The sequence below is a fragment of the Nannospalax galili genome, unplaced genomic scaffold (genome assembly GCF_000622305.1).
Source record: "Nannospalax galili isolate Female #2095 unplaced genomic scaffold, S.galili_v1.0 scaffold252, whole genome shotgun sequence".
Lineage (NCBI taxonomy): Eukaryota > Metazoa > Chordata > Mammalia > Rodentia > Spalacidae > Nannospalax > Nannospalax galili.
The window spans coordinates 5,826,069-5,842,696 of NW_008333886.1; the positions used below are offsets into that span (position 1 = coordinate 5,826,069).

At 43.6% G+C, this 16,628-nt stretch overlaps 1 protein-coding gene across 1 annotated transcript in view; it reads left to right on the forward strand.

Annotated features, from left to right (window-relative positions):
• Window positions 1–16,628, forward strand: part of Asxl3 (ASXL transcriptional regulator 3) — a 166,939-nt gene that overhangs the window by 46,451 nt on the left and 103,860 nt on the right. Inside the window, 1 exon segment of the mRNA XM_008828849.1 lies at window positions 11,352–11,470. Coding sequence (XP_008827071.1) covers window positions 11,352–11,470 — 119 coding nt within the window.

A 16,628-nucleotide genomic window follows, 5' to 3' on the forward strand; every position in this document is an offset into this window, starting at 1 on the left:
CACGCCCACCGTCTTCTCTGAATGACGTACCCCCACTCTGTGAAGCATTACTCAGATACGGCTTTCCATTTCTTTTATCCATCAGGGGCCTTTTTTCTTACGTGTCCCCCTTGAACTGTGAACTTTGTTCTTGTACAAATGGGTTTTAGTCAGTTTTAACAGTCCAGAGCCATGGAGGAAAAGAGAGTTTGCTCTTTAAGTGCCGATAAAGTGCTCCATTTACATGCGATTTCCTGGATTTCTTGTGTTACAAGAGAAATATTTTGCAATATAGATAAAGATGGGAAAGAGTGTGATCTCATAAGAAAAACAAGCTCCCTCTCAAATAAAAATAAAATTAAAGGTATTCCCCCAATTAGACATCTTAACTGGCCAGTGGTCTGTTTGATTTATGTAGTCTAAGATGTGTACATAGGAACAAAGCAGACATGTAGTATAAAAACTGTATTTTCATTGATGTCAGATAATCCATTTTTTCTGTCTTTGAAGTGATTTCTTCTATTTTCTCACTCTCCTGAATACCTTACCTGATATGTTATATGTTGACCTACAGTGTAATTAGTAATAATGACCCTGAGTGAAGCACATACCTTTGACCTGCACTCTTATCTTCTATTTTTCATTTTCTGGGTTGGTTACTTTATTTCTGTGCAGCAATCCCAGGAAACTGACTAGCCTGGAAGATCACGGCATTATACCGGTATAAAAGAGAAAATCTAGGAGTGGGGGAGATAGCTCAGTTGGTAAAGTCCTTGCCGCATAAACATGAAGCCCGTAGTTCGATTCCCAGCAGCCACATAAAAAGCTCATGCTTGTCATCCTAGCACTGAGGAGGTAGAGCCAGGCAGATCCCTATGCCTTACAGGTCAGCCAGCCCAACCTAATCAGTGAGCCTTAGGTCCTAAGGAGAAACCTTGTCTCACAAAAAATGTAGGTGGACAGTCCCTGAGGAAAGACACTTGAGGTTGACCTCTGCCTTCCACAGGTATGCACACACATGTGCATTACACACTACCATGTATGGGCACACACAGAAGAAGTAGCCTGTGATACTTTTACCCTATATAAGCAGAATCTGGCTTCATAACTTTCTGTCATTCTGAGAAAGAAATCTTTTCAGGCTCTAAGGTAGGAAGGGGTTAGGCATCTAGAAGGCTGGTACCTCTAAGGTGTGCTCTTCTTGTTAAATACACCATTTTCATTGGATGCTTTTCTCTTTGTCTAGTCTGTGTTTAAAGGGATACCCAGAGATCCATAGAATTAAATTGGCATGGCTGACAAATGAGTGCTTGTAAGGGGAGGTTCCTGTAGCTGATTCTTCTGTGTGTTCAGTGTTCTTCTTAGTTACCCTCGCAGCTTAAGTGTTGAGCAAGTGAAGTGTTTGTGAACCATTCCTGGACACTGTAGCTAAGTTGTGGTAGAGCCAGTTCTATGAGAGGTGCCACCTTTGTAGACTGATATTAACCACAGAGATCATTAAGGAGAGTGTCATTACCATAACTTGTACACACACATATACACACACACATATCATGGTAAATTTTTATTGTCAACTTGACATACCTGAGAAGAGGAACCTCAATTGGAGAATTGTTTCCATCAGTTGGTCTCTGTGTGTGTGTGTGTGTGTGTGTGTGTGTGTGTGTGTGTGTGTGTGTGTGTGTGTGTGTGTGTGTGTGTGTGTGTGTAATTTCTTGATTGCGCAGTTGTGTGCTGTGGGACACAGGTGCTGGGACAGAACTTTGGTCCCCTGGAAGGGCAGCAAGCATAACTGCAACCCCGTGTGTGATTTCTTGATTGCAAATTAATGTAGGAGAGCCAGCCCACTGTGGGTAGCAGGTGGTCTGCATAACAAAGCCAGCTAAGCAAGTCAGGAGGGAGCATGGCAGTAAGCAGTAAGAGGCATTCCTCCATGGTCTCTGCTCTTCTGGGTTCCTGCCTTGAGTTCCTGCCCTGACTCCGCTCAGGATGGACTATGACCTGCAAGTGTAAGACAAAACAAACCCTTTCCGCCACAAGTTGCTTTTAGTCATAATTTCTTTTTCCAAACAAGTATAATTTTATTTTTATTTTTCCTCAGTTTTTATTGTTTTCTTGTGCATTTCATATAATTTAATCAAATGTAGACCCCCTGCCCCATTCCAACCCACCGTAGCCCACCACCAGATTTCAGGCACTCTGTCATATATAGTAAGTCCTATTCAGTCAAACATTTGTACCCAGATACCCCTTGGTGCAAGTTCATCCACTGGAATCTAGTCAGTCTATCTAGAGTCATTCCTTTAAAGATCTACTCTTCCTTACCCCACAGTAATCATTTGCCAATAGTTCTTTGGCTCGAATTGGGGCCTGCTTCTCATTTCCCACATTCTGTTCTGCGTTTTTGTCTGATTGAGTCAGCATGGGTCTTGTGCACGCTGTCAGCTTTGCTGCAAGTTCATGAGTGTAATTTTTATCACAGCAATAGAAAAGCAAACTAGAGCAATATCATAGTATTATTAACCTTATTCACCACTCACTTTAGTTTGTGTCTTTTTTTCCTGAAATCAGAGATCTTCACAGGGCCAATAAAGCAGACTATGAGAATATGGTAAAATTTCCAGTTCTCCTAGCTATAATTTATTCATAGCCACCATTGTGTGAAATAATATTGAAAGCCTCAATAATTAAAACGTTGAGACGCTCTTTTAAAAGTTTTTTGGGAAAATGGCTATTTTCATTATTTTATGACTAGTATTCCTTTGTTGCTAGTTTTTCTTGGCATGTCATATCCTTCCAGTGTTTTCTTTTCTTGCAAAAGGAAAACTTGTTCAAGCCTGATTGACTGTACCTACCTTGGCACAGGAAGAGTGTGGCAAGGACATCTCTCCACAGGCGGACTCCAGAGAGGATTAAGAAATTACCTTTCTCTGAAAGAACTAGAGTCCAGGAAAATTTTAATTGGGGTCAGATGGGTTTCCTGTTCTTTTTTAGATCAGGTTTTATACTTTTTGGCACGTACTTTGCTGCCGCATCTATTTACAACATTCATTGTGTATAATTTCAAATGTAAGTTCCTTCCACAAAACACACTGCTCTCTAAACTAAGACTGTTGGACTCCATGCCATGTGAGAATGCTTCAAAATCACTGGCTTATTGATCTTTGAAGGCCAAGTATAGTTGTTTTCTTCAGAGTTATGATTTTCTTCAGAATTACTGATTCTGCATCATTGTTCTTGAAAGTGAAGTGTTTTAAAAAACCAAATGTTTTTCAATGTGTGCGTGTGTGTGTGTGTGTGTGTGTGTGTGTGTGTGTGTGCGCGCGCGCGTATAAACAGATGTAGTTGTGGTAAAGTCTAAAAATCTAGAAGTGATACCGAGAGAGTGTAATATCAGGTGAGGAGGAAGGTGGGATAGGAAAAGGACACATGGGATATGAAAGTAAAAAGCAGTCTGTAGGGGGCTCCTCTCAGGGAGCCAGGCTCAGCAGGGGAGGTGGGGGGATGGAGAACTACAAAGGCATATTTGGTTCAAAAATGTAAAAATGATATCTAATATAATTCGCTGATTTAAGAACATAAAAATAAGGCTGGGTGTGGTGGAGCATGCCTTTGATCCCAGCAGGCAGATCTCTGAGTTCAAGGCCAGCCTGGTCTACATAGTGAGTTCCAGGCCAGCTGGAGATACAGGGAGAGCCTGTCTCAAAAAGAGGAAAAAAAAATTTTAAAAATTAAAAAGTCATGGTTTCACAGTAGAATCTTGGGTATTTTTTTTTTTCAAATACTTCTTTTGAGAACTGTCTATACATATGACTTGAGGTTATGCTGTTTTTTTTTTTTTTTCGGTCTTTTTGAGACAGGGTCTCCCTGTAGCCCCAGCTGTCCTGGAACTCACTATGTAGACCAGGCTGGCCTTGAACTCACAGAGCTCCACCTGCCTCTGCCTCCCGAGTGCTGGGATTAAAGGCGTGTGCCACCATGCCCTTCGAGGTTATCCTTTTAAGCAAATGAAATCAAACTCAGACAAACCTCAGGTATTTTCTCTCATTTGCGGATCTTATCATATAGACAAAATCATGCCTGTACATATACCGTGAAGTAGAAACAAAACTGTCTTGGAGAACAAAGGAGACTAAGAGGAGGGGAGGAAAAGGCAGGGGTCTGGGATGATGATGTCCATCTGAAACTCACTTGGATTCTTACACTGTTTCTCCTTCTGATCTCACATGGTACTTGACATGAACAAAAGTTATGATTGAGCAAGTGATTTGTAAATAAACTTCTAGATCCAACCCTCTTTGATAATATTACTGAGATCTAAGGGGTTACCTTAGTGTTAGCCCTAATTTTCTGATATAATGTATCATTCATGAATTAAACAGTTATTAAGCTTAGGGAACATCTTGGTGACATTTCAGTAGGAAGCTGTTGGGATTTGGGAGCATCTAGTTTAGTTGTTTAAGAAACTGAAAGGAGCAGTAGGAGGAAATCTGATGGAGATGAAACTGGAAGCAGCTCTCCTCGCCTGCATGTGATGTGTGAACTGATCCTCAGAGACCCTGCCACTTCCTGGTGGCTCAGTGTGACACACAGTCATTAAGAGTGCAAACACGTGTCCTGCAGAGACCGAATACTGTCCAGACCCTGGCGTGTGCCATGGTTTTGTGCCCATACTGCTCCTGTCATTTTATGTAGCTTAATGACTTTTAATTTTGAATTTAAAAGTATATTTCCTTATGCAAAACCATAAAACCGTTTCTTCTTAAAATGGGACAATGAGTAAGGATACACAGGAAATAATCTTTGCTTAGCGGCAAGTTATACTACTTCCATTTGCACAAACAGCCCTCTGGTTTTGCTTTCATTTTTTTTCCTGATTAACTTTACGATATATATTGTAAAATTTTTCAAAAGACTTTCTCCCCAGGTTTTAGAACTTTAGAAAAAAAAATTACTTTGCTTTTCATTATGTGTGTGTGTGTGTGTGTGTGTTTGTGGGTGTATGCACATGAGTACTGGCAGAAGCCAAAAGCATCAGATCCCCCAGAAGCCTAGTCATAGGAGTTGCGAGCCCTAGGGTTATAGGTGGCTGTGAGCTGCTGGATGTGGATTCTGGGAGATGAACTCAGGTCTTCTGCAGGAGCACGAGCACTCTTTACCTGTGGAGTCATCTCTAGTCCCAGAATTTTAAGAGCTTTTATATATGTCTTCTCATAATAAAAACCAGCTTTGCTTTCTTCTCCTTCCTTCAATTCTTGCTAAAAGCACTAATTAAAACTTCAATGCAAACAATAGATTTTCAAAATAAATTTAATGAAAATCAAGTTCAAAAATTAAATTTAACGAAATTTAACGAATAGCTTATCTTTGCATAGTAGTAAGTCCTGGAGCTGCTGAGCCCATGGCAGCTGAGGCAGACACACACACACACGCACGCACGCACACACACACACGCACACACACACACACACACACACACAGGCCAGCACTGAGGGACAGACACAGACACGAATGTATCTGCTACAGTCTAGGGACCCATGGGATGGGAAGGGGCAAGTCTACCTTAGAGAGTATGGGAGACATTTGGGAGAGCTGTGTAAGTTTGCTCTTTTTTTTTGGTCTTTTTGAGACAGGGTCTCCCTGTAGCCCCAGCTGTCCTGGAACTCACTATGTAGACCAGGCTGGCCTTGAACTCACTGAGATCCTCCTGCCTCCCCGAGTGCGAGGATTAAAGGCGTGCACCAACCACGCAGGGTGAGTTTGCTCTTTTAAGACACATTTGCAAGGCAAACTGATGAGGGAGACTACAAGGGAAGGGAACTGGCAGAGCAAGGGCACCAAGCACAGTGGTAGATGTTTCGGAAGCACCACTGTTCCCTTGGCTGGATCAGAGGTGGTGGGGGCTGAGAAGACCAGCAGAATGTGATACTAGAAACACATGCGGACCCTGTCTGCCTCCTGATTCTTCCCTAGATCAAAGTTGGATTTGCAGGGACTCTCTTGGATGTCTGTTAGCAAATTAAGAGATAGATTAGAGACTCTTCTCAGTGCCGTCCACTTCTCAGGGCACTCTGTATGATATTTCTTGGTACAATAGCATGTTCAGTCTGAATGATAAATGAACAGAAGGACAGAGGACAGCTTCAAAACACCAAGAAAAAGAGACCAAAATACATACTTTGCTGCAACCTGTATCCCTGGCCTAAGGCTACCTCATGGCTGCTTGTAACATCCCACCTGCCTTTGCTTTAAGCCCTTCCAAATAGGGAAGGATTTCTTAACTTGACTGGACAATAACGGATGAGAGGAAGCCTGGTCTATACTATCAGTTTGTCTAATTTGGGGAGGCAAGCAAGATGGAGAGCACAGTAATGTGTTTGTATCTTTTAAGAACAGTATTGCAGGGAACACTCATGTTCTCATTTTTGTTTCTTCTTTTTCGATCTGTCCATCTATGAGAAGAGCAGGCTGGTGTGTGGGGTTTTGACATGTAAAGACCTGACACTAGTCTGTGATCATATCAGTAGAAAGTTAAGAGAAGGAAGGAAGGGAGGGAGGGAGGGAGGGAGGGGACAATGGCATGCAAAAGTCAAACAAGCAGTCTGCCAATTACAGCTTATTTCTCAAAACTTTGTTTTCAGCTCTGGTCCAAAATAGATTCCTACCCACTGCCACTTGGCTGCCAGGGATGATCAGTGTGTATCTGCCTCCTCCCAACTCAACAGGAAAAGTCTGAAGAGAAAAGAATGTTCTACTTAAAAATAGCAGCCTCTTCCCGTTTTTCTCCTCTTATTTTTGCCCTGCCTCATTTCTGTTTCTAGACAAGTTCTCTCCTGTGCTTCTGCTGTGAAAACATCTGCTCTACTGAAGTACCAAGGGAACAGTTTTCATGGGACTCGAGACTTCCAGAGTCCAGGGAAGGTTCTGGAAGAGAAGCAAAGGAGGGGGAAGGAAGGAAGGAGGGAGGAGGGAGGGAGGGAAGAAGGAAGGAAGGAGGAAGGAGGGAGGGAGGAGGGAGGGAGGAAGGAGGGAAAGAGAAGAAAAGAAAGAAACCACGGCTCCCATTTGCCCTAAATGCCAAAAAGCTATCAGTTTCTAAGCTCTAAGCTGCATGTAAAGGTTTGGTATTTATTGGATGAAACCTCTGTCCCAGTTCTTGGGTTTCCTGACTCCTGTTATAATTTTACTTACAGGGGAAAGGAGGGAGGGAGGAGGGAGGGAGGAAGGAGGGAAAGAGAAGAAAAGAAAGAAACCACGGCTCCCATTTGCCCTAAATGCCAAAAAGCTATCAGTTTCTAAGCTCTAAGCTGCATGTAAAGGTTTGGTATTTATTGGATGAAACCTCTGTCCCAGTTCTTGGGTTTCCTGACTCCTGTTATAATTTTACTTACAGGGGATTTTCTCTGATCCCTCCTTTAACATTAATTTATCTCTGGCTTGTATTTCTCTCATTCCAGGTTCATCCTTTGAGATGAACATCTAGGCCCATAAATATTTATTTATCCTACCTTCTCTCATGACAGCTGTAAAAATAAGTAGAAAAGGTAAAAACCTGGTATTTTGTCTGAGAATCTGCATGAACCTGCATAATCCATTTAATGTACTGAGTGAGTAGTTTTTGATTCTACTACAATTACATCATATGTTTGGCAAAAGAATGAATAAAGCAACTTAGATGTTCAACTTAGTTTCCATCCAGATTTGTCAGTTCTTTAAAATAACGTGTGTATGTTATGGCCACTGCTTGGAGCCCGTGGATCATTATGTACATTTAATTGAACTCCAAGGAAAAATCACTTGTAAATTGTACCTTCAAATGCTGTTCCTTTTTTCCTTAATGCTCCACAATAAGTTTATTAGCAGCAAATAATTAGACAAAACTGTTTTGGCCCAGAGAACTATGTCAGGATCAAGAGGAGATGTGAGGGGCCAGAGGCTGAACTACAGGGTTGTTGGTGGTGTTTATTGCATCTGGAAGGAAGGGTTAGAACATGGAACGAAAAGTGTGAACAGGGAAAGTCCAGTTTGAGGATGAACCTTATCGTCCTCCACAAAATGTCGTAAACTCTGTGGACCTTCCCTCTCAAGATCTGGGTTCTAAATTGAATGGATTCTTGTAAATATACGTAAATCACTGTGAACACAGTACCATAACACATGTAAGGGATGTATGTTAAGACTAAAATTGGTTTTCTGATGATGTCAGATGGTTTCGTAGGTCAGAGGGAAATAGAGTAAATGTGACCCCCCAAAGCTCTTGTCTTCAAGGACAGACAGAGCGTTTTGCTTCTTGCAATGGTTAGATGATGCGAGGACATAAAGCTTTACTTAGGGGCATTCAGTCAGCACTTGGTATCTCTTTATTGTGCTGTATTACAGTTTACTTGTGAAAGATTTATGATTCAGGGATGGTGAGATGGCTCAGCCAGTAAAACTGCCTACCACTGAGCTTAAGGCCCTGAGTGAGATCTTTGAACCTCGTGGTCAAAGGAAAGAAGGGCTCCCGCAAGCTGTCTTCTAACCACACACACACACACACACACACACACTGTAGCACATACATACTCATACAAATAAAAAATAAATATTAAAAAGTGTTTTCAAGGACACTTTGATTAAAAGTATTTCCTAAGCAACTTGGTAGTAAATTTGAATTTAGATGTCTGGTATGCACAAGCAGTCTATTTTCCTGAATTCCCTGTTGTCCATAGACTGCATTTGTTTCTCCTTTTCAGCAATCAGATTGGTCAGTAACTTTTCAGTTTTCTGAGTATGTGAAAGTTGTAAAGTATTTACTAATGCCCACTTTACTTTTGGCTGGGCTTAGGCCTCATGATATATCCTATCTGCCACCTTCCTGCCCCTCCCTGATTGGTCACACATCATAGGGACTTCAGAAGATTAAGAAAGCCTGTGTAATCAGGATACAAAATTGATGTATCTATACAGTGTAATCTGATGGGTATTTCTTGGTAAGTTAGCTTTGGTGAAGTGTTGAAAGGATTCCAGCGATCATTTCAAGGAAAGAAGCCTAGCAACCACAGCTTACTCACACAGTGTTACAAAAGCATCTTAACTAGAACATTTAGACTGTCTCAGTGAAAACTGTCATGCTGTAAAAAGTAGAAAAAAGAAACTTGATCTTTAATTCAAAGATTTCTGTCTCTACGTCCAAATCTTGTTTTAAAGATTTTATTTTCTTTTTATTTGTATATATGTGTGTGTATCTGTGTGTATGTGCATGTGCATGCGGAGTACCTGTGGAGGCCAGCAGAGGGCGTTTGGATCTCCTGGAGCTGGAGTTACAGATGGTTGTGAGGCACCTGACATTTATGCTAGGAACCAAATTCCAGTCCTCTGGAAGAACAGCAATCACTCTTAACATCTGAGATATCTCTCTGGCCCTCTGTATCTGAATTACTTTAACTATAGCACTTCCTGGTTCTGTCACATACAGTTCTTTTTATTTATTTATTTTTATTTTATGTATATGAATGTTTTGTGTGCATGTATTTAAGTGTACCATGTGTGCACAATCCCACGGAAGTCATAAGAGGGTGTCAGATCCCCTGGAACAGGCGGTTATTAACTGCATGTGGGTGCTGGGAAACTAATGTGTGTCCTCTGCAAGAACAGTCAGCTCTTAACCATCTCTCCAGCACATGCAGTTCTTAATGTTTCATATCTGGGACTAAATAGCTTGTTCTTCTCAACCCTACTCACTTTCTATATCTCCAACATCATGCAAGTAAATTATATTTCTTAAATCAAGGAATTTTATGCATCAGGTCTTCGTGTTTGAGGCCAAATCCATTTGGTTGAAAAATAGTGAGCTCCAGACCTGGGCTAGCCTGGCTCCTAGATGCGCTGGGCTAGCCTGGCTCCTAGATGTGCTAGGCTAGCCTGGATCCTAGATGTGCTTTGTCATTGTCAGTGTGGGCCTGGATGATTTACCTAGCCTTTGTGAGCTCTAGTTTTCTCTCTGTCCTACATGGAGATAACTCTTTTTCTGTCTTGCAGCAAACTACAAGGACTAAGATCCCATGTGTAAAGTCTCTAAAACATAATAATAATTAGAATTTTTTTGTAAGTGTGTTCATTTGGCTTTCTGATTACTTTCTGTATTAAAACAAAACTTAACGTTGCTTTCACCAAAATTCTCACATGATCCATGTGTTTGTTCCTAGACTAGGCATGCTAAGTCCTTCATCAGCGTACATGCTTTCAGTGCTCTGTCCATGTATGTGCCTCCATTTTCGATTATAGTCATTATGTTGGGCCAGGGTGGGGGAAGAGCTGGGTATTGATAACTGTAACCATTTTTATCCCACCATTTACTTAACAACTCTGTTCAGAATCCCCTCCCCCAAGTTCTCATCCCTTGGAAAGTTGTCTTGATTTATCTTTTACCCCATGGCCTTAAGAAGTCATGTTTGGAGTTTTGACGATATGTTCTCGAGTTATTGTCTTCCGTCTGACATCCTCTTCCTCCTGCCTTTGACATGTGTCTCTGTTCTGCCCTCACTATACCACTTCCCCACTTTGATTCTACAGATGGCTCCCCCTCCTGTACTATCTGGAAAGAAGGGTTTTCCTCTGTACTCCAGCCAGGGTCCCTAGTGTTACCCTGGTCTTCCGGCTGAAGGCAGAGCTCTAATTCCAAATGTGTCTCGTGGAGCAGCAGACATCTCTATTCTTCTTGATCGTGCTTGATGGAGAGACAGTAGTTCTCCTCAGTACAGTGTCTGTAGAGAAGCTGTCTTGTGTGAGATAGGCCAAAGGAAAGCACAGTTCTCACAAAAATTGGCAGAATACCTTGCTATCTGCAGAGAGCAACATTTCTTGAAAATAATTGTCTTTAGGTGACTGAAAACACCTCAGATTTCTTTTTTCCTTCTCTGTGTAGCATATCTCATTGAACATGGCCCCAGAAGTCATGGGTTCTCAAGGGCCGGCTATTAGGTAGAAGAGTCGTAAGTTTAGTCCGTGAACCTAGGTCAGTTTCAAGCAAGTTTATTCACTGATGTGTCATTGTGGGACCTGCGTACACAGATATGGGGCGTGTCCGCTGATTCCCAGCTCGTAAGGCAGGTTCGCTGCTGTTTTTATGCCACACACTGGCTCTGTGACACACAAAGAATTGGCAGTGAGAACGGAAGTTTGGCTGCCTGGAGCAGTAACGTGGATCTGCAGCCACATTAGCTACCAAGTGACCCCTTCTCTTCAAATCCAGATATGCCTTCTTGTACTGTGCTAGTTTGCTTTGTTTTACGTATCCATTTTCAACTGGAGAAAAGCTCCAAGCATGTTAATTACAGTGGAGGTAAAAAAAGGAATTCAAATTAGTAATATCATTGTCTCTCCGCTTCTAGTTTGTAGGAAGCAGGTAACGGATGAAGCATCTTCCACTCGGGATTCAAGCCTCACGAACACAGCCGTGCAAAGCAAGCTGTCTTCCTTTCAGCAGCACACGAAAAAGGCCCTGAAGCAGGTAAGGGAGCTTCGTCCTGGCTTTGCCCTTCAGTTCTGCCTCCGTAAGGTCATGGGTGCTCTGCTGCCCAAGTACTGAAAGTTGAACCTAAAATCATAAGGCAGCAGAGATGCTCTGAGTCTGACCACTCGAGTAATGTTTAATATCATAATTTTGCTACACATTGTTGAAAAGCAGGCAAGGATTGAACTGAGAACTTTGATCTGACAAAGAAGAGGAAACATGCATGGCTAACACACAAGACTCTGTGCGTGTGTGTGTGTGTGTGTGTGTGTGTGTGTGTGTGTGTAAAAGATGCAGAGTAAATCTAGTTGGGCTCAATAGGTGGCATAATTTGGAAAATATTTATAACCTCACTGTGTTTATCTGGTCATTTGTGTTAAAATAGATGATAATTTCTTTCTAGTTATTGGGATGTGTTGTTACAGATGAGGAAACAGCACCCACAGTACCCACAGTACCCACAGCACCCACAGCACCCACAGTACCCACAGTACCCACAGTACCCATCAGTAGGTGTTAGATTCTGAATGGAATCTCACCTTTACATCACATAGGCTGTCTTGACCTGTGTGGTCTTGATGTGTGTGGCTTCCTGCTGAGATAGTGATTGTAAGGCTGGGTTCTGGGTGCTGACATGGCCTTGTTTAGACCTCCGTTATCCCAGGGATTTCAGGAAGCCACTTTCCTCTGAGTCTCTAAGTCCTTCTCTCAGAAACGTGGGAAATGATGGTACGGTCTTTGTGTGATTGATCTGAGAAGCAGGCGAGGGGAGATGGAGGAAACACGCTCAGTGTGTGTTCGTGCTGTTGCCACACCAGAAAGTGCTGAATTGTGCAGAGACAAGGAAGAGGAACCAGCTTAGGGGGCTGTGGTGTGCTGTCACACTAATAACTTGGGGGTGACTGAAAGCTGGCACTCCAGGTTTGCCCTTATTCAACCCGGCACCTGCACTCCAGGTTTACCCGTATTCAACCCGGCACCTGCACTCCAGGTTTACCCTTATTCAACCCGGCACCTGCACTCCAGGTTTACCCGTATTCAACCCGGCACCTGCACTCCAGGTTTACCCGTATTCAACCCGGCACCTGCACTCCAGGTTTACCCGTATTCAACCCGGCACCTGCACTCCAGGTTTACCCGTATTCAACCCGGCACCTGCACTCCAGGTTTACCCGTATTCAACCCGGCACCTGCACTCCAGGTTTACCCGTATTCAACCCGGCACCTGCACTCCAGGTTTACCCGTATTCAACCCGGCACCTGCACTCCAGGTTTACCCGTATTCAACCCGGCACCTGCACTCCAGGTTTACCCGTATTCAACCCGGCACCTGCACTCCAGGTTTACCCGTATTCAACCCGGCACCTGCACTCCAGGTTTACCCGTATTCAACCCGGCACCTGCACTCCAGGTTTACCCGTATTCAACCCGGCACCTGCACTCCAGGTTTACCCGTATTCAACCCGGCACCTGCACTCCAGGTTTACCCGTATTCAACCCGGCACCTGCACTCCAGGTTTACCCGTATTCAACCCGGCACCTGCACTCCAGGTTTACCCGTATTCAACCCGGCACCTGCACTCCAGGTTTACCCGTATTCAACCCGGCACCTGCACTCCAGGTTTACCCGTATTCAACCCGGCACCTGCACTCCAGGTTTACCCGTATTCAACCCGGCACCTGCACTCCAGGTTTACCCGTATTCAACCCGGCACCTGCACTCCAGGTTTACCCGTATTCAACCCGGCACCTGCACTCCAGGTTTACCCGTATTCAACCCGGCACCTGCACTCCAGGTTTACCCGTATTCAACCCGGCACCTGCACTCCAGGTTTACCCGTATTCAACCCGGCACCTGCACTCCAGGTTTACCCGTATTCAACCCGGCACCTGCACTCCAGGTTTACCCGTATTCAACCCGGCACCTGCACTCCAGGTTTACCCGTATTCAACCCGGCACCTGCACTCCAGGTTTACCCGTATTCAACCCGGCACCTGCACTCCAGGTTTACCCGTATTCAACCCGGCACCTGCACTCCAGGTTTACCCGTATTCAACCCGGCACCTGCACTCCAGGTTTACCCGTATTCAACCCGGCACCTGCACTCCAGGTTTACCCGTATTCAACCCGGCACCTGCACTCCAGGTTTACCCGTATTCAACCCGGCACCTGCACTCCAGGTTTACCCGTATTCAACCCGGCACCTGCACTCCAGGTTTACCCGTATTCAACCCGGCACCTGCACTCCAGGTTTACCCGTATTCAACCCGGCACCTGCACTCCAGGTTTACCCGTATTCAACCCGGCACCTGCACTCCAGGTTTACCCGTATTCAACCCGGCACCTGCACTCCAGGTTTACCCGTATTCAACCCGGCACCTGCACTCCAGGTTTACCCGTATTCAACCCGGCACCTGCACTCCAGGTTTACCCGTATTCAACCCGGCACCTGCACTCCAGGTTTACCCGTATTCAACCCGGCACCTGCACTCCAGGTTTACCCTTATTCAACCCGGGACCTGCACTCCAGGTTTGCCCTTATTCAGCCCGGGACCTGCACTCCAGGTTTGCCCTTATTCAACCCAGGACCTGCACTCCAGGTTTACCCTTATTCAACCCGGCACCTGCACTCCAGGTTTACCCTTATTCAACTGCATCCCTCTTGCAGTTTCAGTCTTGGAGTTAGCCTTCCTCTGTTACACTTACCAGTTCAGGAATAGGGCCCTCATTCTTGGGATATAGTTGATAACCAAGAAAAAAGAAGCCATATCTCTAAAACAATTCTTTAAAAGTCCCACACCAACTGTGAAAGCTGCTGTTCCTCCTCCTCCCTTCCCTCCTCTCCCCTCCTTCCCCTCCCCTCCCCTCCCTTCTTCCCTCCCCTCCCTTTTTCCCTCCTCTCTCTCTCTCTCTCTCTCTCTCCCCCCCCTTTCTCTTTTCATATTTTCGAGAAAGGGTTTCAGTCTTTGGGCCAGCCTTGCCTGGACTTCTGGCACTCCTTCTGCCTCCCTGAGTGCTGGGATTATAGATGGGGACCACTCCATGGAGCTAGTACCTGTCCTTCTAGACTTGGAGTATGTCTGCCTATCTTATCCTCTGCCTCAAACAGGGCAATGTAGAAAGGAACCTGAGCGTCTTTGCACTGAGTTCTTCTCCTCCACTCCATATCACTGTTGAAATCGTGGCACTTCTTTCATTAGCATTGTATTCCAGGCACAGATGGTATTTTACCCTAAGGAGGTCCAGTCTCTGTGGTTCTTGCCATTCATACCATGACTTTGGTGAAGCAATTGTAGATTCTAGAGAATGAAACTACAATGAGCATTGTGATCCCTCTTTAATTGGTGAAATAAAGGATGGACCAGGTCGGGGAGCCAGGCGAAGGCTCATTCAAGTGGCAAATAGGATGCAGGCAATAAAATACTAAGCAGTACAGAACAAAGGATACAAAACTGGACACTTGTAGCTGTGGTATTTAAAAATCTATAAATAGGATCGTAAACGAGACGCAGGCCCGAAGTGCAGCAACCTGAAGAGCAGTGCTGGAGACGTTCAGACCTCTGTGCTTCTCCTTCCTTCTCTTTAGTTTTCTGTCATTTGAGCCTTTTTACAGTTACTAATGTGTGACTTTTATTTAACAATGTTTTGTTTTGTGGTAGACCACATGCTCCTGAGAACTGCCTTGTTGCTCATCTAAGGCTTGTCTTTTAAAAGTGTATCCTGTAAGTTTTCTAGATCCTGGAAAGAGTTGTTTATTCCTTTATTCCTTTCTTAAAACTTTTCTCCTTGCCAGGTGTGGTGCCGCAGGCCTTTAATCCTAGCACTCGGGAGGCAAGAGGCAGGCAGATCCCTGGGATCTCAGTCTGGTCTACATAGTGAGTTCCAGGCCAGCTGGGGATACAGGGAAACACTGTCTCAAAATTAGTCGCAAGCAGATATGGCTCAAGATAGATCAATATGATAAAGTTTGATTAATAACCAATTCATATTGGACATAATATTCAGAAGAAAAGCTTTCCTGGCAGAAGTTTGCCCAGGATCTCTGTAATTGAGGAATGTATTAAGACAGTATTTCAAACGTGATTGAGCATGCACATTTAAGGTGTAACCACAGCAAAAAACGCCTTTCATTAAATGATTATGACTGGGTAGACTTTTCCATTAATCTAACATGGAAACTTCTAGATATATGTCCATGCTTCTGATATCACTGTTTATGTATGTGTGTTTGTGTACAAACACATCATAATCACATTACCCAGGGACAGCTGAGTCACCTTAGTGATGATTACATGAGCGGATCTTGATACTATGGCTCATGCTTTGAAGTAAGCACCCATATCCCTGCTTACATTTTTGTTATTGTTGCTTGAGACAGGGTCTCATGTAGCACAGGATACCTCAGGCTTGCTATGCGCCTGTTCATGACCTTGAGTTCTTGATCTTTCTGCCCCCACCTCCCAAGTGCTGATATTACAAACTTGTACCACTCACTGTGCCTGGTCATATCTCTATTTTTCAAATAAAGAAACTAAGGTCAAGAGAAGTTATAGAACTTACCCAAGACCATCAAATAGGTGTCAGAGATGACATTTCAATCTAAAATCATAGTTGAAGTCCTACCCTCTTCATCACCACCTCCTTCTAGGTACAGAGATAGATCTGATTTCGACATTGTTCCTGAAATTTACGTATTTGAGCTTTCTGCATAGCATCAAGAGAGCAGCACAGTAGGGATATGTTTCTGATAGCAGACTGCTTTTGTTTAGTACCAGCATTAGTAATGATGTACACTCAGATTCACTACTACTAATTAAAAAAAATACACTCCGTTGATTTGGAGGTGCTCTTTCTTTCTTTTGGTTAACTAGGCTAGCAGTCTGAAATTTACGTATTTGAGCTTTCTGCATAGCATCAAGAGAGCAGCACAGTAGGGATATGTTTCTGATAGCAGACTGCTTTTGTTTAGTACCAGCATTAGTAATGATGTACACTCAGATTCACTACTACTAATTAAAAAAAATACACTCCGTTGATTTGGAGGTGCTCTTTCTTTCTTTTGGTTAACTAGGCTAGCAGTTTATCAATCTTGTTTGTCTTTTCAAATAACCAGCTCTTGGATTCATTGATTACTTGTATTGTTTTCTTTGTTTC